Source organism: Muntiacus reevesi, chromosome 7 (genome assembly GCF_963930625.1).
Source record: "Muntiacus reevesi chromosome 7, mMunRee1.1, whole genome shotgun sequence".
NCBI lineage: Eukaryota > Metazoa > Chordata > Mammalia > Artiodactyla > Cervidae > Muntiacus > Muntiacus reevesi.
Genome location: NC_089255.1, coordinates 48067154 through 48092706, shown reverse-complemented (window position 1 = coordinate 48092706; position 25553 = coordinate 48067154). Strand labels below are relative to the sequence as shown.

At 40.7% G+C, this 25553-nt stretch overlaps 1 protein-coding gene across 1 annotated transcript in view; it reads right to left on the bottom strand.

Annotated features, from left to right (window-relative positions):
- Window positions 1–25553, bottom strand: part of RORA (RAR related orphan receptor A) — a 108035-nt gene that overhangs the window by 28127 nt on the left and 54355 nt on the right. The window contains exon 2 of the mRNA XM_065940159.1: window positions 18197–18282. Coding sequence (XP_065796231.1) covers window positions 18197–18282 — 86 coding nt within the window. The remainder of the gene's footprint in view (window positions 1–18196; window positions 18283–25553) is intronic.

Here is a 25553-nt window from a genome sequence, read left to right as displayed (position 1 = left end):
TATTGACATAAGGTGGTGATAGAAATGTACTGCTGAATAAAAAAAAAAAACAGCTAAAGAACTAAACACAATACAATCCAATTTTGGAAGGAAAATCCATATATTTAACACAGAAGAAACCTTTGGAAAATTATGCCCTCAAATGAAAACAAATGCTGATCTTTTTCTTTTGTTTTATTTGTGCTTTTTGATTTGTCTATAATATGTGAGTGGAAAGGTATACGAGCTACTCAGGAAGAACTATTCACTACATCTGCTTTCTTCCCTGACAGCTGGGGACTCTGTGGATTAAGTCATGGTTATGATGGATATAACCTCAGTTCCCAGTTCTTTCCTTTTGGAGACCAACCAAGGATGGGAGGGGCAGGCACTGACCTCTTACCAACTCTCTGATGTCTACCAAGCTATTCACTGACCAACATGGGCAAGGTTAGGGACCCAGGATCTCAATCTGTCTCTCTGCTGTACTTCAAATTTTCCTGATATCAAGTCTGATCTCTTCTGTGAGGCAATTCCTCTTTTCTCAAAATATCTAAAGCTGTTTTTCTTTTTTTCCTTAATGTGTTTCTTTTCTCTGTGACAAGAAAGTGAGAAGTAAAACTTTCTTTGGCACTTAATAGACTTCAAGAAAATATAAACGGTAACAGAGGCAGATGATCCTTGGGAAGAGATACCAAGAGGTCACCTGTCTATGTATTCAGTTGATTCAGAGACATATAACCTCTGCCAAGGCCGAAAGGTATTTCATTCTTTCTTGAGACTATACCACTCCGCGTTTGCTGTCACTGCCGGGGCTTGTTTGATCAATTGCTCAGTCACGTCCAACCCTTTGTGACCCCACGGACTGCAGCATACCAGGCTTCCTTGCCCTTCACCATCTCCCAGAGCTTGCTCAAACTCATGTCGATTGAGTAGGTATTGCCATCTAACCATCTCGTCCTCTGTCATCCCCTTCTCCTCCTGCCTTCAATCTTTCTCAGCATCAGAGTCTTTTGCAATGAGGTGGCTCTTCACATCAGATGACCAAAGTATGGGAGTTTCAGTTTCAGGATCAATCCTTCCAATGAATATTCAGGATTGATTGGTTTGATCTCCTTGCAGTCCAGGGTACTCTCAAGAGTCTTCTCTTACACTACAGTTTGAAAGCATCAATTCTTCGGCGCTCAGCCTTCTTTATGGAAGTGGAAGTGACAAACAGATTCAAGGGATTAGATCTGATAGACAGAGTGCCTGAAGAACTATGTACAGAGGTTCATAACATTGTACAGGAGGCAGTGATCAAAACCATCCCCAAGAAAAAGAAATGCAAAAAGGCAAAATGGTTGTCTGAGGAGGCCTTACAAATAGCTGAGAAAAGTAGTGAAAGGCAAAGGAGAAAAGGAAAGACATACCCATCTGAATGCAGAGTTCCAAAGAACAGTAAGGAGATAAGAAAGCCTTCCTAAATGCACAATGCAAAGATATAGAAGAAAACGATAGAATGGGAAAGACTAGAGATCTCTTCAAGAAAATTAGAGATACCAAGGGAACATTTCATGCAAAGATGGGCACAATAAAGGACAGAAATGGTATGGACCTAACAGAAGCAGAAGATATTAAGACGAGGTGGCAAGAATTCACAGAACATTTACACAAAAAAGATATTAATGACGTGGATAACCATGATGGTGTGATCACTCACCTAGAGACAGACATCTTGGAGTGCAAAGTCAAGTGGGTCTTAGGAAGCATCACTACAAACAAAGCTAGTGGAGGTGATGGAATTCCAGCTGAGCTATTTCAAACCCTAAAAGATGATGCTGTGAAAGTGCTGTACTCAACATGCCAGCAAATTTGGAAAACTCAGCAGTGGCCACAGGACTGGAAAAGGTCAGTTTTCATTCCAATCCCAAAGAATGTTCAAACTACCACATAACTACTCATCTCACATGCTAGCAAAGTAATGCTCAAAATATTCCAAGCTAGGCTTCAATAATACATGAACCGAGAACTTCCAGATGTACAGGCTGGTTTTACACATGGCAGAGGAACCAGAGATCAAATTGCCAACATCTTCTGGGGGTCACAGAAAAATCAAGAGAACTCCAGAAAAAACATCTACTTCTGCTTCATTGACTATGCTAAAGCCTTTCACTGTGTAGATCACAACAAACTGTGGAAAATCCTTCAAGAGTTGGGAATATCAGACTACTTTACCTGCCTCCTACAAAACCTGTATCCTTGTCAAGAAGCAACAGTTAGAACTGGACATGGAACAATGGACTGGTTCCAAACTGGGGAAGGAGTACATCAAGGCTGTATATCGTCACCCTGCTTATTTAACTTATATACAGACTACATCAGGTGAAATGCTGGGCTGGATAGAGCACAAGCTGGAATCAAGATTGCTGGGAGAAATATCAATAACCTCAAATATGCAGATGACACCAGCCTAATGGCAGAAAGTGAAGAGGAACCAAAGAACACCTTGATGAAGGTGAAAGAGGAGAGTGAAAAAGCTGGCTTAAAACCCAATATTCAAAAAACGAAGATCATGGCATCCGGTCTCATTACTTAATGGCAAATAGATGGGGAAACAATGGAAACAGTGAGAACCTTTACTGTCTTGAGCTCCAAAATCACTGTGGATGGTTACTGTAGCCATGAAATGAAGACACTCCTTGGAAGAAAAGCTATGACAGACCTAGACAGCATATTAAAAAGCAGAGACATTACTTGCTGACAAAGGTCCATTAATCAAAGCTATGGTTTTTTCGGTAGTCATGTATAGATGTGAGAGTTGGACCTAAGCAGGGATTTAGGATCACAAATTATTTGCGTTTCCTTTTGCTGAAAATAGGAAAGAAAACAGTCTGCGTCACAAGAGTCTGCTCCAGTTTGTTCCCTAATCACTGAATATGAAGAATGACTACATGCTCTCTCTTGTTCTTTGAATGGAGCCAGTACATACAGCCTGCACCATTATCTCCCAGGGCCTCATCTACAGACCAAATCACAGTATCTGCCACCTTTCTTTCTAGGTTCTTTTGTACCTTTAGCATTCTTAGGATCCTTTACAATGTCTCCATTTTCTTAAAAACTAAGAAAGACATGTCTAGACACCATTCTTGAATAATGCTTGGGTCATTATCAAAGGGAAAAAAGGCTACCCTTTAGTTTTTACACATTAAACTGAAGTGAACATCAAACTACCACTAATCAAGTTCCAAAATGTTAGCACAGAAGCCATATACAACCACCAGTTTGCTCTGCTAAAAGGGAACCCTGAGAGGGAATAATAATGATACTGGGGAAGATATGATGATGATGGAAGGAGAGATCTTAATGAATGTATTATTTTAAATATTTTTTTAAATGTGGACTGTTTTTAAAATCTTTCCTGCATTTGTTACAATATTGCTTCTGTTGTTTGTGTTCTGTTTTTTTGGCCATGATGCATGTGGGGTCTCAGCTCCCTGACCAGGGATTGAACTCACGTTCCTTGCATTGGAAGGCGAAGTCTTAACCACTGATCTGCCACGGAAGTCTTTTAATCATATCTATTTATACTGTATTTTTAATGCTTTGACATCTTGAGGTTTTGCTAACTCAGAGGAGATTGTACTTTCCAGGGCTACCTAGTTTCTAGAAATAGCAAACAACTTGCCTGGGAGCATACTTTTCACATGCAGACCAACCAATCCAGAGACTAGGCCAGTCACCTCCTCCCAGGTTTTCCTCTCCCTCTCTCTGCCTCTGACTGACACGGCTTCTCACTGTGGTCCCCTGTGTCGCATGCTGTGCCTCCTATTTCTAGGGACCTATGTTATTTTTTTTGGGGGGGGGGACCTATGTTATAACCAATTTCTCTCCCTTCATGGTGGTCATGTTTGTGTCTTAGGTGTCTTACCCTATCTGATTAAAACCAATCCCAGGTAGCGTTAAAACATGTTTATTATTTGCTTGTCACCCTGTGCTTTATATGGATTCCATCACTTAATTTTTTTAGATTAATTGGAGGATAATTGCTTTATAACGTTGTGTTGGTTTCTGCCGTACAACAACATGAATCAGTCTTTGAGTATACGTGTATCCTCTCCCTCTGAAGCCTCCCTCGCCCTGCCAGCCCACCCCTCTAGGTTGTCAGAGAGTGTCAGGCTGGGCTCTGCAACCTGGGGCAAAGGCAGCTTCCCCCAGCTGTCTGTTTCACAGGTGGTAGTGTACACACGTCAACGCTGCTCTCTCAGTCCATGCCCTGCTCCTTCCCCCGCTGCGTCCACAAGTCCACTCTCCACGTCTGTGTCTCCATTCCCGCCCTGCAAATAGGCTCATCAGAACCATTTTTTAGGTTCCATATATATGATTAATATATGACATTTGTTTTTCTCTTCCTGACTTACTTCATTCTGTGTAAGAGGCTTTAATTTTGACCAGGGCAGCATGAGGCAGGCACTATCATTTTCCTGGTTTTTAGGTCAAAGAACCTGAGGCTTAGAGAGGCACTAGCTCAGAACCCAAACCCCTCCCCACTCCCCCCACCCCAGCCCCCAGCGTGGGATAAAGTCAGGATCTGAATTCAGGTGGTTTAATTCCAGAACTCACACTTATATCCCTTTTGTTGTTCTTCTGCTTCTTTTGTGTGTCAAAAAGGATTCCCACTTGGGGGTTCTTATAGAAGGTGACCATTAAAGGAAGCAGTGTCAAGACACAACGTATGCATGACAAAGGGGCAAGACTGATCTGTTCTGAAACTAGTTTTCCTCCCGGTTAACCCCTTTAGCTGACCATGCTGTCACTGCCCAGGCATTTAATAAATTCCTCTTCTATAGCCACCTCCTGATGTGGGATATTCACACGAGAAAGTCAGTTTCACCATTTCATGATTTTCTCTCATTTCTCACCAGGAGGGTTATGTCCTCTTTAATTCACCTTATTTGTTTCTAAATTACTTTGGCTCATTTAGAAAACAAAACACTAACAACACAAACTGAGTCCAAGGACACAGTCACTATCTTTAAAGATGTCTGAGAAATTATACTATCTATTTGCAAGACAAATCCATGAGGCTTTCCACACCCTCTTGGAGCAATGGTGCTGAGGCTGGAACCAATATCTGAAAAAGGACCCCACTTCTGTAGATGTCTCGGCTCTGAAGGGCTTGGGGAAAGCAAATGTGCAAATGGACACGCCTTACTCTTTACAACCCCATTTACTTCTCACTGAGTCATCTGAGCAAGTGCCTGTGCAAAGTTCAGGGAGTGGCAGCGCTAAGAGCCACAGAAGAAACCTTTCTTTTGGACTAAGCTGACAGCCCACAAGGCTAGCTATCAAATCCCAAAGGGGAGGGGTCAGGCAGGTTTACAAGGTGAGAGCCACGCATGGAGGGAAAGGGTAAGCCTAGGTGTATCAGACACACCAAACTTTGCTTTTCAGATACAACGAGGGCTTGGTGCTCCTTTTCTGCCCCTTGTCTCCCCTTTAAAACAAAACAAAACACAACACAACTCTATAGGGATTTCCCCGGTGGTACAGTGGTTAAGATTCCGAACTTTCGATGCAAGGCACTTGGGTTCGATCCTTGATCAGGGAACAAGAATGCCACATGTCACAAGGCATGGCCGATAAACAAAAAAATAAAAGCTCTTCATCTCAGTATATCCTTGGGGTTTCTCAGAGGATTTGGGCGGTTAAACTGATAAAGTATTTAAAGCGAATGAGCATATAAGAGGAGAAGGATTAGAAGAGCAAGAAGGAAGAAAGAGAGAAAGTATGGTAGGTGTCTTCCTTCATAAAGAGAGAAGCCTGCTCACAAATGCAGAAGCCAGATCTTGACCGACAGTGGGACCTGGAGAGGGCCCCACTGAGAATTGATGCTGGGACCCCGGTTCTAGGGACGCTGGAAGCCACACAGCCGTGACAGCACAAGGCCGTGCTTGGAGTTTTGGGGAGGAACGGAGGAGGTATGTGTAAGGAAGAAAGCACAGAAGCTGTGAGTCAGCTGGGACAGATGTTAAATATGCAATGGTGGAGTTCCACTTCTAAAAGCTGAGCTAATGAATGCCTTCTTTGGCTTTCTTGAAAGTTCACTGTTTACGGCTGTCAAGGTGCATGGAGATGTGCCATTACACACACGGTGGGTTGGAGCAGAGGGCCACCATGATGAAATGCAGGGTAGGAGACCGGTATGCGGTGTGACTGTGGCACGCTACCACCACCTCGTGGCAGCAAACTCACATGCAGTCATTGCAAACAGTAAATGAGAATATGCACACAGCCTTTAGAGATGAAAGGCAGTTGAGATTACTTGACTCAGTAGTTCTCCAACTGAACATGTATCAGAATCATCCGTGGAACTTTTAAAAAATACACCTGAGATCTTCTGAACCAGAACGTTTGAGGGTATAGTCACTGACATACATGCTAGTTTGAACAATGTGATCTACAACATTTTTGTAAATCAAAAAAGAAGACACGTCATTCTGTATGGTAAACATTTTAACAAAGCCTCCTGAAGACTCTGCTGCCTTCCCTTTGTTAAGAATCAGCGATCTACTCTAGCTCTCTGACTTCGCAGACAACAAAAATGAAGCTGAGAAAGCTAAGTGACATGTCCAAGGCTGTCCCGTGACTTCGTGTCATTGCTGGGACTTGAACTCCAGCATCCTCATTTTAAGTGTAGTGCCTCCCACATAAGCATCTCCCCTGCAGTGTTGGGCTAACAAAACCCCTCTTACTCAGTCTTGATTTTCTCACATTCATCAACCTTCCGCCTCCATTTCCACTGCCTCAAAGAGAATTTGCCAGTGTTTCCTGCCTTATTTCACCACGCCTTTCAAAGTGCCTTTTGTTGAGTTTTATTTCTAAATTCTGCCTCTGTTCCTCGGAAAATTCTATTGCCTAATTAAAAATAATTATTTGGCCGTGCCAGATCTTAGTTGTTGCATGCAAGATCTTCTATCTTTACTGTGGGATCTCTAGGTGTATCATTGTGGGATATGGTTCCCTGACCAGGGATCGAACCTAGGTCCCCTGTATTGGGAGTGCAGAGTCTTAGCCAGGGAAGACCCTATTGCTATTAAAAAAAAATCTGGCTGTATACTCTGAAAATTTTCATTGATCCTGTTAGATTGGAGTTCCCCAGCTTGGGGACAGAGGCCATGGGTATGGGAAAAGGCTGATACTGGGTTGCAAGAGCTGAATGTAAAAATTTTAGGAATTCTGTGAACCAATTGTTAAACATAACCATTATTAAACTTTAACTTACGAGATATACATACTGCTGCTGCTACTGCTAAGTCGCTTCAGTTGTGTCTGACTCTGTGCGACCCCATAGACGGCAGCCCACCAGGCTCCCCCGTCCCTGGGATTCTCCAGGCAAGAACACTGGAGTGGGTTGCCATTGCACTACTATATATAAAATGGGCTTCCCAGGTGGCTCAGTGATAAGATTCCACCTGCCAAGCAGGAGATGTGGGTTCAATCCCTGGGTCGCAAGATCCCCTAGAGAGGGAAATGGTTACTCACTCCAGAATTTGTGCGTGGGAAATCCCACCATGCACAGAGGAGTCTGGTGGGCTGCAGTCCATGGGGTTGCAAAGAATCAGACACAACTTAGTGACTAAACCACTACCACCATATATAAAATAACCAACAAGGACCTACTGTATAGCACAGGAAACTATACTCACTATTCTGTAATAATCTATATAAGGTAAAGAATCTGAAAAAGAATGAATATATGTATATGTATAACTTAATCACTTCGCTGTACATCTGAAACTAACACAACCTTGTAAATCAACTATATTTCAATAAATTTTTTTTAAAAAGTAATGAAGAAAATGGAATAATGCAGGTTCAATTTAAAAGCATGTAATGTTTATAGCCATCACATTGTGAGGAGCACAAAAAATGTGAAGATCGATCTTTCCAATCTTTAAAAACTATTATCTGATTCAGAAAGTAGCTGCTCACATCATTACTGACGAATGAGAGAAGTTCCAAAACACGCTCTTCCTTGTTTCACTTTCCTCTTATTCATTATTGTAAATGAAAAATCACGCTGACACTACAGTCTTTCATCAACCACAACCACAAGTGTGGACGTAAGAGTTCAGCAAAAATCAATGAGTGTATTCAGTGAGAATCATCTGTCTACCTACATACTATACATCACATATATAATATATACTATATATTATATGGGTGGCTCAGATGGTAAAGAATCTGCCTATAATGTAGGAGACCCGGGTTCGATCCCTGGGATGGGACGATCCCCTGGAGAAGGGAATGGCTGCCCACTATATTATTCTTGCCTGGGAAATCCCATGGAGGGAGGAGCTTGGCGGGCTACAGTCCAAGGGGTCGCAGAGAGTCGGACACGACTGAGAGTCCAACACTTTCACTTCCATTTCATATATTATATATTCTGTTTATAATGATGTATTGTCAGCTGCACTACTTGTAAATTGTATGAAATCGTATCAGTGGCATACATACTAAAGTTATGTACATATGTATAGACACTGTGCTCCAGAGAGTTGACTGTTAAAAACTGACCAGCGGGTGACTGGACTGAGCCCAGTCCTTGCTGGATGCTCAGCTTTCCAACAGGCTGTCTGAGTGGCTCCTCCCTATTTTGGATTGGCACTACCCAGAGTTGTGGCTTGGCCTTCCACAGCCCCATCATCCCCACCACCAACACACAAATACACAAACCTTCTCCAGAAACTTTAGCTGAATGGCTTTATCTTTTTTAAAAATTAAACTATAGTTGATTTATAATATGCTAATTTCTGCTGTATAGAAAAGTGATTCAGTTATATATGCCTTCTTTTTTATGTTCTTTTCTATTATGTTTATCATAGGATATATTTTTAAAATATATTTAAGTATTATTTTTGCCTGTGCTGGGTCTTCACTGCTGAGTGGGCTTTTCTCTAGCTGTGGCAAGTAGGGGTTACTCTAGTTGTGGAGTGTGGGCTTTTCGCTGCAGTGGCTTCTCTTGTTGTGGAGCACAGGCTCTAGGGCGTGTGGGCTTCAGAGTGCAGACTCGAGAGTCGAGGTGCACAGGCTTACTTGCTCTGCGGCATGTGGGATCTTCCCGGATCAGGGATCAGACCCATGTCCTGTGTTGGCAGATGGATTCTTTACCACTGAGACACCAGGGGAGCCCTATCATAGGATTCTGAATATATATTTCCTTTGTGCTATACAGTAGGACCTTATTGTTTATTCATTCAATACATACTGAATGGCTTGATCTTCATTCCGAATAGAACACTTCCTGACCCACTGATCATTTTCCCAGTCTCTTTTCCTCCAGTGTTTCCTTGCTCAGGCAAGGATTCCACCCTTAACCCAGATATTTAAAGCAGAAAAATGGGCTTCCCTGCTCCCTCCCCATCCATATCCATGCAGTCACTAAATTAGGCTGTTTCTGGTCATCTTCATATTCCGCAGATCCATCTGCTTTTCTCTATCTTCATCGCAATTTTCTCAGGTCCCCACACCTGCCATCTCCTGAATGGGTTATTGCACAGCCTAGTACTTGCGGCAGTCAACAAACACTTGTGGAATGAAGGACCAGAGGAAAAATGATGCCAGTGGTAACAACCACATGGCGAGCTCCTCTTCTACACCAAGCACCGTGGAGGACACTTCACAAACATGATTCATGTGCAACTCACAACAACTTTACAGAGCAGGTATTTTTATGTCTATTTACAAATGAGAAAACTCCAGTTCAGAGAGGTTAAACCATCTTTTCAAAGACACACAGCAGTTGAAGGAGAGGAGCCAAGATTTGAATTCTTGAACTCTGGGTACATCTTAACCCAAAGGCCAGAGACTTCTTAATATACTACCCAGAAGACATGCATACAAAGATACAGGGCAGACCAAACAAAAACAGATAAACAACAAACAGGCAAAAAAGCCTCACTTTTCAGTTGTACAAAGTTCCATATAATGGTTCAGACATGAGCTGAGGGAGATGGCATTTTATAGGATATCAAATATTAGGTTTACACAAGTAGGAAAACAACTTTCCTTTGCTAGATCTCCTTAATAAGAGACTTTGAAATAGACGTGACATTTCCTATTGGAGTTATTAATATCTTTGCCCCCAAGTGGGCCTTAGTGGCAGAGACCTGTAAGTGTGGCTGGGAAGGTGCTGGGGTGGGATTCTGGCTCTCAGGGGCTCCCCTCCTGCTCAGGGCTCCTTCCCAGGGAGGCACAGGCTGAAATGCTGATCTGATGTTTGGTCTTTTGACAATTTTCACTTAATGAATTGATTCCTACAGTTCATTAACATACCCACTTCCACTTCTGTATACACATATGTCTTAATTAGCTGCTCATTGGCTGTTTAATTACAAGAAAACAGCTGACAGCTGCCTTGCTGAATTCTAATGGCAGACGCGTTGGAACGGCTACACATTTGCTTTTGACAACCAAGATTTATTCATAACTCTATGATTTATTGTGAATGCTCATATGCCTGAGTGGATTATTGTATTTTCCAAGCCAACTGAAATGTTGGGATCTGGGAGACTATGGAAGTGGGAATCCCTCTCATTTCACTCCTGAGCCTGAGAAGAGCCGAGAATCCTAGCTAGAAAGGCATGAATTCGATTTCAGTTTTATTTATTTTGGGAACTTCCTGTTGGAACGTTCAGAAGTATGGGGGTGAGCAAGAAGACATATCTTTGGATAAATGTGGGCTTGAAAGTTAAGGATTTAAAGTTAAGAAAGAATATAACTGGCAACTTAATTTTACTGAGGGGAAAAGAGAGGGCATGCATAGATTAAAATCAAAGAAAGGAAGAGGCAGAAGAAGTGATAAAACTAAAGTGGGGGGAGGCAGGAATAACATTCCAAAAGGAAGCAAAAGAAAAAGGAAATTTGTTCTTTAGAAAAAAACAAAGCAAAACAGGAAACATCATTTGCCAAAGTGAGCTGGTATGGCCCCACACTCAGGCAGCTGGTAGCAATAAATCACGGCAAGATGGATCTTCTCAACTACTTTCCTGTTCAATAGTGACTGAACTCCCTGCAGAATTGTATGTGCAAATACTCTCTGATTAAAACTGACCTCATGTGTCGTATTTGGTAAGAGGAGATGTCTGTTTTGCCATACATCTGGTGATCTGCCATGCTCAGATCCAATCCCAGTGACACATTCAGCAACAGTGATTCCCAAGCAGGCATGAGAAGCCCTACTCTGAGCCAGACACCATGGTACACCCTATGCACCACAAGTTCACAAGCCCAGCATTTTCTATGAGCAGAGGCATGATTAAGACCAAACCAAAGAAACTGAAAAAAAAAAAAAATCATAAAACAAAAAAACCCCTCAAATATCCAAATCATCTTGATGCAAATTGGGGTTTAACACATCCAACCACTTGTGCATTTATTTCATCACAGGCCTGGAAGATTTTGCTAAATAAAAAATTTGTTCTTACCACCTGTCTATAACAGAAATGAAACTCTGATGTCACAGGATGTAATAACAGCCAAACCTAATTTTCATTTTAAATGGCTAGCTCTAATACTGGGGCCAAGTGCTATAAAGTACTGAAGTAAAAATGTTGAGCATAAATGTACTAATGCTGAAAAGTGGACAAGATTGACCCAGGGTGAGTGAAATTTTACAACTGAAATGAAAACATTAGAACTCTTAAAAAAGAAAAACAATTTGGGCCTAAAAGGAACATTTGTGGATATGTGTTTTTAACCTAAAACATAAACAACTCCAGAAAACACTTTAACTCTTTAACAGAAAAAAAAAAAAGTACTGATTTATGTGTTCTGGGATATCTCTGAAAAGACTTGCTAATTTCAGAGAGAGTATTTGTCAATGCAAAGAAAAAAAAATTCCAAGTTCTCTCTTTCCTGGGTGGAAGAGAAAGCTTTTCATAAGACATCATCTTAAATGCATTAATTAATGAATAAATATTTGACACATGCATGGACTCTAAGACTTATCACAAGGTAAAGGGTCTTAAATGTAATCAGAAATCAATTTACTAACTTCAATACTCAACTGTACAATATTATTTAAGAAGTTAGGGACTTCCCTGGCAGTGCAGTGGTTAAGACTCCATGCTTCCACTGTAGGGACCATGGGTTTTAAACACTGGTTGGGGAACTAAGATTCCCGCATGGCATGGCCAAAAACTAAATAAAAATTAAAACTGGCGCCAAAAAAAAAAAAAAAAAAAAAAAATCCATGATGGACAAAAGCATTCAAAACTTAAAAAAGAAATCATAGTTGAATGATAATCATAATTAACACTACCGTATGATATGTAGGAAAGTTGATATGAGAATAAATCCTAAGAGTTTTCATCACAAGGAGAAAAAATATTCCCTTTCTTTTTTTTTTTTTAATTGTATCTGCAGTTAACCTTTGAACAATGCAAGGGTTAGGGGTTGTAAACCCCCATTTAGTCAAAAATCCAAGTTTAACTTTTGACTCCCTGCAAACTGAATTACTAACAACGTAAATAGTTAACAAAAATTTTGTATGTTGTATGAGCTATACAACATATTCTTACAATAAAATAAGCTAGAGAAAAGAAAATGTTATTAAAAAATCACAGGGAGGAGAAAATATACTGACAGTCCTCTATTGTATTTATCAATACTATAAGTTTATGTCTTTTGTTTTCAAGATGAATTGTCTGTCAGTATCTACATCCATATTGTCATATACAATATAGGAGATGTTATATGCATTGCCAACGGTAGACATCAAATATGAAAAGATAACATTAAAAAGAAATTCATATTTATTTACAATTTCTCCTCAGTATTTTTTTTTCCCAGTATTATTTATTGAAAAAAATCTGTGTGAGTATAAGTCAGTGGACCCACGCAGTTCAAACTCAAGTTGTTCAAGCATCATATGTGTACGAGAAAATGAATGTTAGCTGAAATTATTTTGATAACCATTTCAAAAGATATGTAAATCATACCATCATGCTGAATGCCTTAAATTTATACAGTAGCATATGCTAATTATTTTTCAATAAAACTGGGGGGAAAAGTTATGGTAGAGCCCCAAAGACTAAAAGAATATGGATGAAAAACTGTGTGTGTGTGTTTTAATCTTGAGATAAATGTTTCATCAATATCCCCTAAGCAGCCACTGTATCTAATACTAAAGGTAGGAACTGAAGTCGGATGATAAACAGAACCATGTTTCAGAAGAAAAGTGAAAAAGAAAGTGAAAGTCACTCAGTCAAGTCTGACTCTTTGCGAACGCATGGAACTATATCCATGGAATTCTCCAGGCCAGAATACTGGAGTGGGTAGCCTTTCCCTTCTCCAGGGTATCTTCCCAACCCAGGGATCGACCCCTGGTCTCTCCCATTGCGGGTGGATTCTTTACCAGCTGAGCCACTAGGAAAGCCAAGAATACTGGAGGGGGTAGCCTATCCCTTCTCCAGTGGATCTTCCCAACTCAGGAATCACACCGGGATCTCCTGCATTGCAGGCAGATTCTTAAAAAGCTGAGCTAACAGGGAAGCCATATCTCAAAAGAAAGCCTCAACCATAAACACTTCAGCATTTGTATTCACTTTGAAGAGCCAACCTGAACCCTGAAAAGCAGCCTCTCATTTTATTTCTGGCCTTCTCCTCTGTCTCCATGCTCCATGAGCTGGCCCCTCCTCCCTGGCAAGCATGCCCAGCCTACACGACACTCCCTGCTGGTGCGCACCCAGGGCTGGGACTACTTTCTGTTCCAAAAGCTCAGAAACATCTTTTCTGACAGAGCTAAGCCCTTCTAGGCCTGGATTCAACAGTCTTCTGAAATGCAATATTCAGGGCTTGCCCAGTGCTAATACATTGTTCCTTCATTATTTCCAAAGAACAAGGACAATATTTTTATAATAAAAACCTTGGCATAACAGAGCTCTTAAAAACTTGGGATGGCATACCTGTCTAACCTTATCTTCCACTGTCTAGAGAAAGTACCCCACTGCTCTTGTCAAACCAGGTTACTACATCTTGTCCCTAGAATACAACCAAGACTTGCCCATTTTTAGGCTCTGGTTGCCTAGTGGATGTGTGATTTGCGGGTCACATCTCAGACTGTGGCCTCACCCCAGTATTGCGTTCTTCAAATGTCTCATCTCCACAAGTAGACTGTGAGCTGCATGAAGGAAGGATTTGGTCATCTTACTTTTTCTTTGTTTTTGACTGTGCTGCATCTTTGCTGTGGCAGGTGGGATTTGTATAGTTTTGCCACTCAGGGGCTTTCCCAGTTGCAGAGCATGGGCTCTTGAGCTCATTTCCTCAGTAGTTGGGCTTGGTTGCCCTGCGGCACATGGGACCTTAGACCTTAGTTCCCCAACCAGGGATCGAACCTGAGTCCTCTGCAATGGAAGCATGGAATTTTAATTACTAAACTGCCATGTCTATAGCCACACCACCCTGAATGCACCCAATCTTATCTTCTGTGTCTTTAGATTCCTTATAGCGTTTATAAAGCACCCAAGGGGGTGCTTGTATTTTTGTTGTTTTTATTGGCAGAGCTGCATATCAAATTACGAATGGTCACAAAATCAAGACTGGACCCACGGATGTCCTGGAAATAGCGTCTGCCTGTACAGAGCACATTACTCAGGCTTGCCCAAGAATAACAACCAGAACCAATACTCAGTGAGTGCTTCTTACACCAGCACTCTTGTGAGTGCTTTACCTAAACGTCTGCAACAACAGAGGAGCTGCTCAAACTGGTAAACAGCACAATTCTGACTTGAACCCAGGCAGTCTGGTTCAAGAATCAGAATGTAAGTCTGACACTATGCTGTCTCTCTGCATACAGTCAAGGGGACTTAGAGTGAACTGGGAATACTCAGGAACCAGAAAAAGAGCTACCAAAACCTCCACTTGGGCTGTTCACGTGTAATGCTTACCTGAGCAAGTATGTGGTGAAGACAGAATTGTTTCAGTGACTATATACAGGTTCTATGATTTCTTGTGGCTTCAGGCTGTTGCTTTTAAAGTGCAGTTTAAAATACATTCACAAAGTCACTTTTTTCAGACAAAGACTGAGTCACTTTTTTTTCTCTTATTAGATATCTATTTATATATCTAATCAGAAAAGTGAAAGTGAAGTTGCTCAGTCGTGTCCGATTCTTTGTGACCCCATGGCATATAGCCTACCACACTCCTCTGTCTATGGGATTTTCCAGGCAAGAGTATTGGAGTGGGTTGCCATTTCCTTCTCCAGCGAATCTTCCTAATCCAGGGATTGAACCCGGGTTTCCTGCATTGTAGGCAGATGCTTTACCATCTGAGCCACCAGGGAAGTCTAATCAGAAATTTTCCTTAAATCTGATGATTCTATCACAGAGATAAATTATTGACAATCTGTCCTGATACAACCACCTTCATCTGGTTAGAATATGATAAATCATTAACACCATTGGCAAAAGTAGAAACCTCTTGACTTCATTGCTACTAGAGATGAAAATGTTAGTTGTCATGTACATACCACCATATATAAAATAGATAACCAACAAAGACCTACTGTATAGACTAGGGGATTATACTCGGGTGTTAAAGAATCTGCCTGCAATGTGGGAGACCCAGGTTCAATCCCTGGGTTGGGCAGATCCCCTGGAGAAGGAAATGGCAACCACCTCCAGTATTATTGCCTGAAAATCCCATGGACAAACGAGCTTGGTGGGCTATAGTCCATAGGGCTGCAAAGAGTTGGACACGACTGAGCAACTAACACACACATAAGGGAAAATAGTCCGGAAAAGATTCTGAATAACTGTGCTGTATATCTGAAACTACCATGACATTGTAAATCAACTATACTTTAATTAAAAGAATGTTAATTGAGGCAGAAACTATGGTGCAGAGCAAATACTACATGAATCAAATATAAACACATACCACTGTATAGATCCTAGACTGGGCATAGGCCCAATCTGTTAATAAAATTAAGTTTTAATTGTTTTTGATATTTCCATTGTATAAAGTCAATAGTGATGAGAAACTGCAGATAACCAAAAACACTTTGGCACTGAGGCTGCACAAGATCTGGAAGAGAATCTAGGAAAATGACAACAGGGAAATAATAGCTGCCCTTTGCTTTCTTATCACTTTCATTTTTGTCATAAATAAACAAAGAAAACACACATTGTTTCTGCCTCTGTAAACAGTGGTACTCAGGGAATCAATTAAAATCTTTTTGAATAGCATGTTGTTAATCTTCAGAACTGCTGGGGTGTTTCCTATGAAGTAGCCCGGGCCCTCTCCCTGGCCCTGCCCTGGATGCCATCCCTAGGTTCTGTATCCAATTCAATTTGCCACATTAAACTATGTGTGGCATTACTGAGAGATACAGACAGAGTGAGCAGCTTTGTGAATAGCACAAAGGTACCTGTGGTTAATGCTTGGGACCCTGTCAACTCAAGAAAACACCTAGGTGATACGCAGTGCACAAAAATCAAGTCTGCTTGGACCTCCTGGTAAGGAGCACTGCTGGCTATACACCGTTCATCAAGAAAGGCCATGCCAAGCAATTATCCTCCAATTAAAAACAGGAAAAAAAAAAGAGAAAAAAGAGGCTATGCCATCCCCTACAAGGGACAAGAAGGTGCGAACACAGAGTGGGTGAGGATGACGTCTGACAACTGTCCAGTCACATTAGCCAAATTAACCTCAAAAATCAATGAAATGACAGCTGTCACAGATAGATCCCTCTCTTCCTTACAGCTTGGGGTAACATAGGCCAGGCAGCTGGTTTCATTTGTTTTAATTTTAATTCAGTAATTAATTTGGAGGGAGGGCAAATTGAGGAAATAATTTATTTTCCTTGCTAATACAGAACCTTGAGGTCTTGAGGGTTACCACAGAGATGAATAATTCAGTTTCCTTTGAGTAAAAAGTTCTCTATTTCTAAAGATGAGTGAATTAAAAAAAAAAAAAAGTATGTAGTCGGTAAGCAGAAATCTCAAGCTTCCCCAAGATGAGATCAATATGAAGCATTTGTACACTTACAAAGTGGTAAATGTTACAATGAGTGATTAACAGTAAAACAAAGACATAAGGATGCTATGAGGGAAATTTCTATTAAGTCTTTCAGTAGTTATTTGTGTGTGAAGGTGGTTTTGCATTTTATGACATTGTATTTTCAAATTTCACTAAGGAAAGCTAACCATATATATGGATTTTATTTTTTTGCTTCGGCCTCCAAACGCTTTAGGGCTAATCCAGGCCTGGTTCCGTAGCAAGCAACTGTCTCAGAGGCCTCCTGCGTGTCTAAATAGCTTCTCTCCTGTTTATTTTGCACTGTTTAATCCTGTAAGCAAGCTGTCTCAAGGCCCTTCCAAGATAAGCAGGAGGATTTAAATCTTAATAAATTGAAATTTGAATAACAGAGGCAATCTAGGTTCAGGGGTCTTGAATGATTAGGAGAAACATCTCTATTTTCCATTCCCACGTTATGTATGCACTGTTCATGTTGCTCTGTGATCAGCATCAGTAATGATTAAAAAAGCAACAACAGCAAGAAGACTATTAGATTTAAATAGCACTTTTCAGCTTATAAGGACTTTTATTTATAGTTTTTATTTCTATTCTTGGAATAGTTCTAAAAGACAGGAAGAATGTCACTTTATGGATGAAGAAACAGAGTCATTAAAAGATGAAGATGTGCCTAAAACAACAGGAACAAGTGGTGGCCCTGGGACCAGAACTCACTTCTTCCCAAAAACCTTGCCACAGTTTGACTAGATGTGTCAACATCTGTGTGGAGCAAAAAGATTTTCAACTGCATTCCCATTAAACTTCTCGGAAACACCTTCTTATAAAGCTTATAACAGGGACATTATGGAAGTCTGGAGTCATCTCTTTTTTGAAAGAAGATAACCAGAGAGATATCAGTGCTGGGATTGGAAGTGACAAATGAGCCACACTCAAACACTTCTCTCCAGCCTCCCATTATCTTGATGGGAGGCATTTTATATGTGTGTGTCTGTGTTTGTGTATACACACATATATCTATATATAAAATTTCCTTCATTATAATGAACACCCCAATGCTTATTTCGTCCTGTTGCTTCTCATCACTCAAAATGCCAAGGGGTTGAATTTTTAGGCATTGTAGAAGTAAAAAATAAAAGTCACAAAGATACCCTCACTCTGAACATTAATAGAAACAACAACAACAATTAAAAAGGCTTACCTTGCAGCCTTCGCATGTAATGACACCGTAATGGATTCCTGATGATTTGTCTCCACAGATCTTGCATGGAATAATTTCAATTTGAGCTGCAACAGAAGCACGCAACCAGTTAATTACATTTTCTTTTAAACACCTTATAAAAGCGTTCCCTGATCAGCATTTGTATCGTGAAAACTAATAACCTGCTAAACATTATACTGCATTAACTATTCATTGCTGAACTGTGAGGGTCCCCCTAGAGCCCTGGACTAAATTATGGCTGCTCGTTATATAATAGCTTTCGGGTTATTAAAATGGGTCATTTGAGAAGGTGTTTAAGAACCCACAAGAAGACTGGAATCAGCATTTCAAAGCCTTCAAGAACTGGAGAGTTCGCAGTTTAGGCCTCAGAGCAAAGCAGATACTAAAATGTTTCCTCCGATCTCATTTTCCATCATTATTTTTAAAAGGTCATAAATCTGTGTTGGCTAGAGCATTGTAGCTTGGCGGGTGAAGAAAAATAGACTCCAAAAAGTTAAGACTACTTAGGAAAACGATTCAATTCAAGATATTAATAAGTTACATATGTTGGTAAGAATTCCTTACTCATCTTTTTTTAATTAATGGACTTGCCATGTGTTAAAAATTAGTCCACTTGTGTATGATCAAAACCTTTCAACCATAACGTTAATATCCTATCAGAATTTAATAGTGATGAATCTGGACAAATGGAATATATAGCTTCTGAGTTTTTTATGCTGAAAATTGATTTTCTGGTACAGCATGCATGTGTTTCTATCTAACTGATTACTTAAAGATGTCTCATACTGGAAGAATAACCAAATAATTAATATAGATTACACCAAAGTTCCCAAATATGATAAAGCACATTTCTAAGCAAACATATTTTATCTTGAGCAGAGTTGGAAAGAGCATAATTAAGGATTAAAAAATAACCTAAGGAATAGAATAATTAGGCAAAACAAAGTACTTGGACCACCTCTTAAATATAATTTATATGTGAAATAAAGAATCAACACTAGGCTAAATATACAGGATGGTAACATTCACCAGTTTACCTGAAACACGCCATTACACTAAATTTATTTCCATGGTTTTCACTATTGGATATGTTAGATTATCTACTAAGTCACACACATGAACACAAATTGCAAGTGCCCAGGTATATTTCATTTTCATAAAGACCTACCTAGTGCCATGCCTCACACAAAGCAATGACTGGTCTATGGGATGTATTGATATTGCATGATGTAACTACCACACGTACACAGAGTCCATGTCATATTGAGCCCAATTTCTTCCAATGTCGTATCCCATCATATCCAGGGATAATTTCCACAACCACTTACCCTAGATCTGATGTAATGTTATATTCGATACTTTGAAAGAGCACACATTACTGGACTTAACCTCATTATACATGATATGTTCCCGTTAACCCCCTTTCAAGGGCACTACAAGTACTGCAGGGTCTTTTAGTGAGTCCTTTTCCTATCAACCACTTTTAGTGTTGACATATTGAGTTTCATTGTCCAGAGTTAGAGACTGTTCAAAATCTCACATCCAATAAACGTGCCATAATCCCAAGGCCTTCTAATACCCCAGTAATGGTGTCTTTGTACACTAATACGTCTATTTGGAATTATGCAGCTTAACATGTTATAAGATCACACTCAACAAAAAGATCATCTTTAAGTTGGCCTCCTCATCTTGGAGACTAGCTTTATTTCTTCAAAGAGAATTCTTTGTTAAATCTAAACTCTAGTAATGTTACACAATTATGGCTCCTCCAATATTTTTACTATATGGTAGAGGCAAAGTTTTATGCCACAGATCATTTGCAGCTCTAGAGAGAGATGGTTTTGCCCAGTGTTTTTTGGAGACAAAAGCTAAGTGGTAGTAGAAAAAGCCTAAAAGGTGATATCAACTGAAAGTTAATGCCTGGATCCTCCTATGTGAATGAACTAGTCTGTAACGAGAACCAGCCTCCCCCATTCCAAACCCTCAGGAAGAGAATAAATAGACAACACAAAGTACTTGAAAGTGTTCATCATTCAGTCATGTCCGACTCTTTGCAACCTCATGGACTGTAGCCTACCAGGCTCCTCTGACAATGGTTATTTCCCAGGCAAGAATATTGGAGTGGGTTGCTATTTCCCCCTCCAGGGGATGGGATCGAACCTGGGTCTCCTGTATTGCAAGCAAATTATTTACCATCAGAGCCACCAGGGAAGCCCCATCTATTAAATTCAACTGATATAAGAAATAAGGAAGACAGGCACTCAGCTGTTCTGCTTATACCTCACCTCAAACTGTGTTAAGAAAAATTAGACAAATCTTGTTAGTCTATGTAGCTTAAGTCAGCATCAAAGTGAAAAGCAATACTAGCACTAAACTGAGGCCTTTCAAGAGTTATTTTCATTTTTAAAATAATTGTTTATTTATCTATCTTTGACTGCACTGGGTCTTCATGGCTTTGTGCTGGCTTTCTCTAGCAATGGGTCTTCATTGTGAGCTGCATTATGGTGAGAGGGGGCTGTTTTTCATTTTGGCCTGCGGGCTTTCCACTGTGATGGCTTCTTTTGTTGTGGAGCATGGGCTTCAGTAGTTGCTGCACATGGGCTCAGGAGTTGTGGCACATGGGCTTAGCTGCCTGGAGTCATGTGGATCTTCCCGGGCCAGGGATAGAACACATATCCCTTGCATTGGCAAGGAAATTCTTAACCATTGACCACCAAGGAAGCCTAAGGGTTATTTTCATTTCATCTTAGCAATGGAGAGATCAAGCATACCTATTTAGTCCTTTATAAGAGAGGAAAAACACCAGGCAGGCCAGATAGGGAACACTGAGTAGAACTATACATATCTGGATCAAATGGAAAACGGTGTACAGTTGTTCACTGCCTGGACTGCTAGTGGGTGATCTAAGAGAAGTGCCAGGATGATGATTAAGGTGGTGACCAAAATGCCTACTAATGGCTCCTGGAATCTTGAAAGCGGTCTGGAAGCCTGGGAGCGAAGTGTCTGCTCATGATGGGGGTGCCCCTGGGATTGACACCCCAACCCAGAACTTCTACCCTTGGAAAGGCTCTCAACCAGGCTGGGAAGAGGTTGGGAGTGGGGGTGGGAAAGTCACTGTGGTATAAATCCAGAGTTCGGTGCTATTACCACAAAGGACCATTAGTGTAAGTCAGGCTCCCAAACTCTTGCTCTTCAGTCTTGATGTAGCTCTCAGGGTCTTTCAGATCTGGAGGGCACTCTAGCTGAGACATATTTTACAAGACTTCATGGAAGCCAAGATGCTTCCTATGAATGGACTCACCGTAGACTGACCTGCACTGTCAAGCGAGGGGTGAACTGCCTAGACCTTTGGTCCCTGCACTGTGTTTGTGCTTGGCTCCAGTGGGCAGTGTTGGCCAAAGATTCCAGATTAGGACAAGCTTCCCTAGGAATCTCGTGATGAGGTGATGGGAGGGTTCGCCAAAGCCAGGTTCTGATATTTTAATTCATCGGGTTAAAGTATTCTCCTAGGCTACCTCTTTGGGTGGCTCTCGTGGCTCAGAAGACAATTTCAACTGCAAGTGTTCTTTAGGAAATGACTAAAATCCACTTGCCCCAAAAAGCAAATTCTCTGAAAGTGATCTGATCACATGTGTTGATCTTTCCAGAAAGCAAACATTTGCAGATCACAGTAGGGCACTTACTCAATCTTCCATTCAATCCAACAATGCAGAAAAAACCACCGCCTTCTACCTTTGTGAGTCAAGGGACAGAACTCAGACATATCAAAGAGGAGAAAACAACAGTCAATGCCTCAGAAATTTTTCAAGAGGAAAGCAGTTCAGCTTCACAAATTGGCATTTTCAGACCAATAAGAGGGAACAGGACAAAAATCTCCCTGCCCTTCGCTTTCCATCCCTCAGGCTTTTCCATTTTCTAACAGGCAGTGTTGCGTCTTTTCAAAATAATCTTCTTGTAACAAAAATTATGAGTCTTGGCCCATATATATACTGCACATATTAACTCAGCCAGTATTTCAAAGGATGAAATCTGTCAGACACCACTACTGTCACAAGTATATTGATTAAATTAGTCCACATCCATATTCATTGCAGCAAAGAGAGTTTATTGTGTAGCGTGGAATAGCTGAAGCAAGACGCACACATATAATCATGAATTGGCTTAACAATGAACAATCTTGCTATGAAAAATTCTAATTTGCCCACATTTTCAGCTCTATTGCCTAAATAATTTGCTCTTTCACGCACCCTAAATAATTCAAGCAGCTCTCCACACCTGCACAGGCAAATTTCTGCAGTTTTCAAGGAGCTAACAAGTGGCAACGGGGCGTCAGGAAATTCTGGAATGCAGGTGTGCTAATTAGCCAAGTGGTCCTTAGACTGGGCTGTCATTTAGCACTGCACCTCTGAAAAAACTTTGCTTTCTACTTTTCATTATAGAAGATAACAAGACACTGGTGTTCTCAACACCAGACTTGCTTCTCAGACTTATTTCTGGTGTTATCTTGGTCCAGAGAAAAATGCCCATTCTCCCCAAGAATTAAAAAATAAAAAAAATTTTAAAAAATGTATTGCACAAGAGTTGTATCCATCACTTCAATATGTGGGTGAAGAGTGATCTCTCAACAGTAATCTAAATGGATAGATAGTAATCAATAATATCTACAAATATTCAGGCTTATAACATGTCAGGCATTATCTAATCTGCTGTTCTAACAACCCTACAATGTAGGTGGTATCATTGTGATCATCATCTGTATTTTTTTAGGTGACAAAACTGAAGCTCAGAGAGGCTAGATAACTTGCCCAACGTCAGAGAGCTAGGAAGAGGTAAGGCTGGAAGGTGAACACATTTTGTCTTTTTCTCTAGCTCAAAGTCTTGCACCCCCTTGGGCCTGCCCCTTCCTCATACTGCACAGTCAAGTTGAATGGCTCCAACACCTTCAAACATCAGGACAAACTGCTCCTGGTAAGAAACCATTAACCGAGGATCAAAAGACATTCCATAGGTAATCTAGTTAAACTTAATACTACTGAGAACTGATGTCAAGATGTCTTTCTAGTTTATAACTGGAAATAATCATCAACCTTCTGAGACCATTCTTCTCAATTTTATAAAATACCAAGTAGAGTTTTTGGACCTCAGGGTGACCAATACCAATGCTGAACACTTCTTAAGACCAGGAAAGTTACTTCACCTACCTTTCAGTCTCAGTTTCCTATTTGAAGAGTCAATGGTATAATGTCTAAATGGCACAGTACATACGACCATTTTATCTATGTATTCCACATATATGCATACCACACAATTCTTAGAAAGAGTTGGCACTCAAAAAACAGTTATTATTATTGCTATTGTTGATAAGAAATCCTGCCTTATAGCGAAATGAAATTCTTTTCTGCAGACTTTAAGCTCTTTCCAAAGTGAGGATAGAGAAAAGCAGCTTATCCTCCAAATAATATGACAGGCAGTTCATACCAACTACCGCAGCAATCCTTTACAACATTGGCACTTAACTGTTTAGTACAACACAGCAGCATGTTGCAATCAATGTGGGATGTGTCACAAGGCCTTCATCGCTAATAATAGCAAAAAAAAAAAAAAAAATTAAAGATTTTAATGGCTCATGTAAAAAATAAACTAATACAGACCTAAGCTTATCCCAATAATATCTTTCACTCTAGCTCACTTGCATAACCATATACTTTCTTGAATTGGGCCGAACAGGGTGGGATTACTGCTAGCCTTGCTAGGAAATGGGCAAACCTTGGGTACACCCATGACAGTATGTCACATATATGAATGCCAAGCAATTGTGTGTGTCTTGCAAAAACTGTCAAGAACTGCTGCTTAAAAAAAAAAAAGTAGTTTTACACCAATCTGTTGACAGTATTTTTCCTGGAAGGCTGAGGATATGAAGGACTTTTCACCTGCTATGTTACATATTCCTCTAATGTTTGAAATTTTTTTTACTACCAACATGTATTACTTTTGTAAGCAGAAAAACCAATAAAGATTAAAGAAAAACCCGAAGGCATTTGATTTTATTTTCAGCAAAAATGGCCTGAGTCCTTTATGGATTAGTCACTTTATTTTATCCCCTGTTTAAAACTGCTGGGGTATTAAAGGCTTCAGCAGCTGCCTGGATGGCAGTCTGGCTTGCATGTCAAGGCCAGCTGTGGGGGGAATACGGAGTCTTCACCTGGCTCCCTGGAGGGACTCTGGTGACTCCTGACTTCTACAGTTTTGTGGCCCCTCTGGTCTGGCATCACTAGTTTCAGGGTCTCCAAGGACTGTCTGATGGTGCCCGGCTGAGGGGGCAGAAGTAGGGGCTGAAATTCACCTGCTTGTGAGCCCTGGGACAGAGTGGCTGGAGTAGCCTGGAGTAAGGGAGACTTTTTCTCTCTCCACTCTCTCACTGTTGTTGCCCAAGGGCCCAGGCCACCATCAGGGTTTGCAGAGAGCTCGCAACGCAGCTTCATGGGGGGAGAGAATAGACTGTGGACTTCGAACAGTCTGGCATATTCTGTCACCCTGAACCTAAGGCTTGGAGTATAGCATGCATTTGTTTCCCAGGCCAGGCATGGTCAATAGTCCTTCTGGATGAGGAGGGCTGAGTTCCAATTACATACCCTGCAAACTAATAATCACCTTGTTCTGCCATTTTGTCTACTAAATATAATACTGGTATGTGTCCCTGGTATAGTCTTTTCTTCCACTGATTTTTGGATTTTCTTTATTATATTACTTGATCTTAGTTGAACATCACCAAAGCAATGACTCCCCCTTTGGTCGAGCTGTCCTGTGGTCATTTCTGGCAGCAACGGTAATGCTTGATATTTGCAGAGTTCTGTAACAGTTTTTAAAGTTTTTGTCCTCATTGGCTTCTTTTGGTTTTGGTGTTCACAGCAACTCTGAAGTAGGCAGATGGGTCTTATTAAGCCCCATTTTGCACATGTGGAAACTGAACCTCAGGAGGGTTAAATGGTTTCTTCTCTATGTCTAGATTTCTCAGGGTTTAATTGTAGAGGCAGCCACCAAAGAGGGGGAAAAAAACAATAAACCTTGGTGTCTCTTCCTCAGAATTATTTGATGCCTTTAGGTTTACGTCATCATCAATCTGGGGCTCTCAAGTGGAAATGCCACGAGAGAGTAACAGCGGAGGTTGACCCAGCTAAGAAATGGAATTGGCAATCCTGCATTTCCCCGTGACCCTCAACTCCCTGGGTGGCCTCAAGCAAGCCGCTTACATCTCTACTTCCTCCATCTATAAAATGGGAATAACTCCTACCTCCCAGGCAGGTGGTGGTAAATGAATGCTCACAAAACTCTTTGA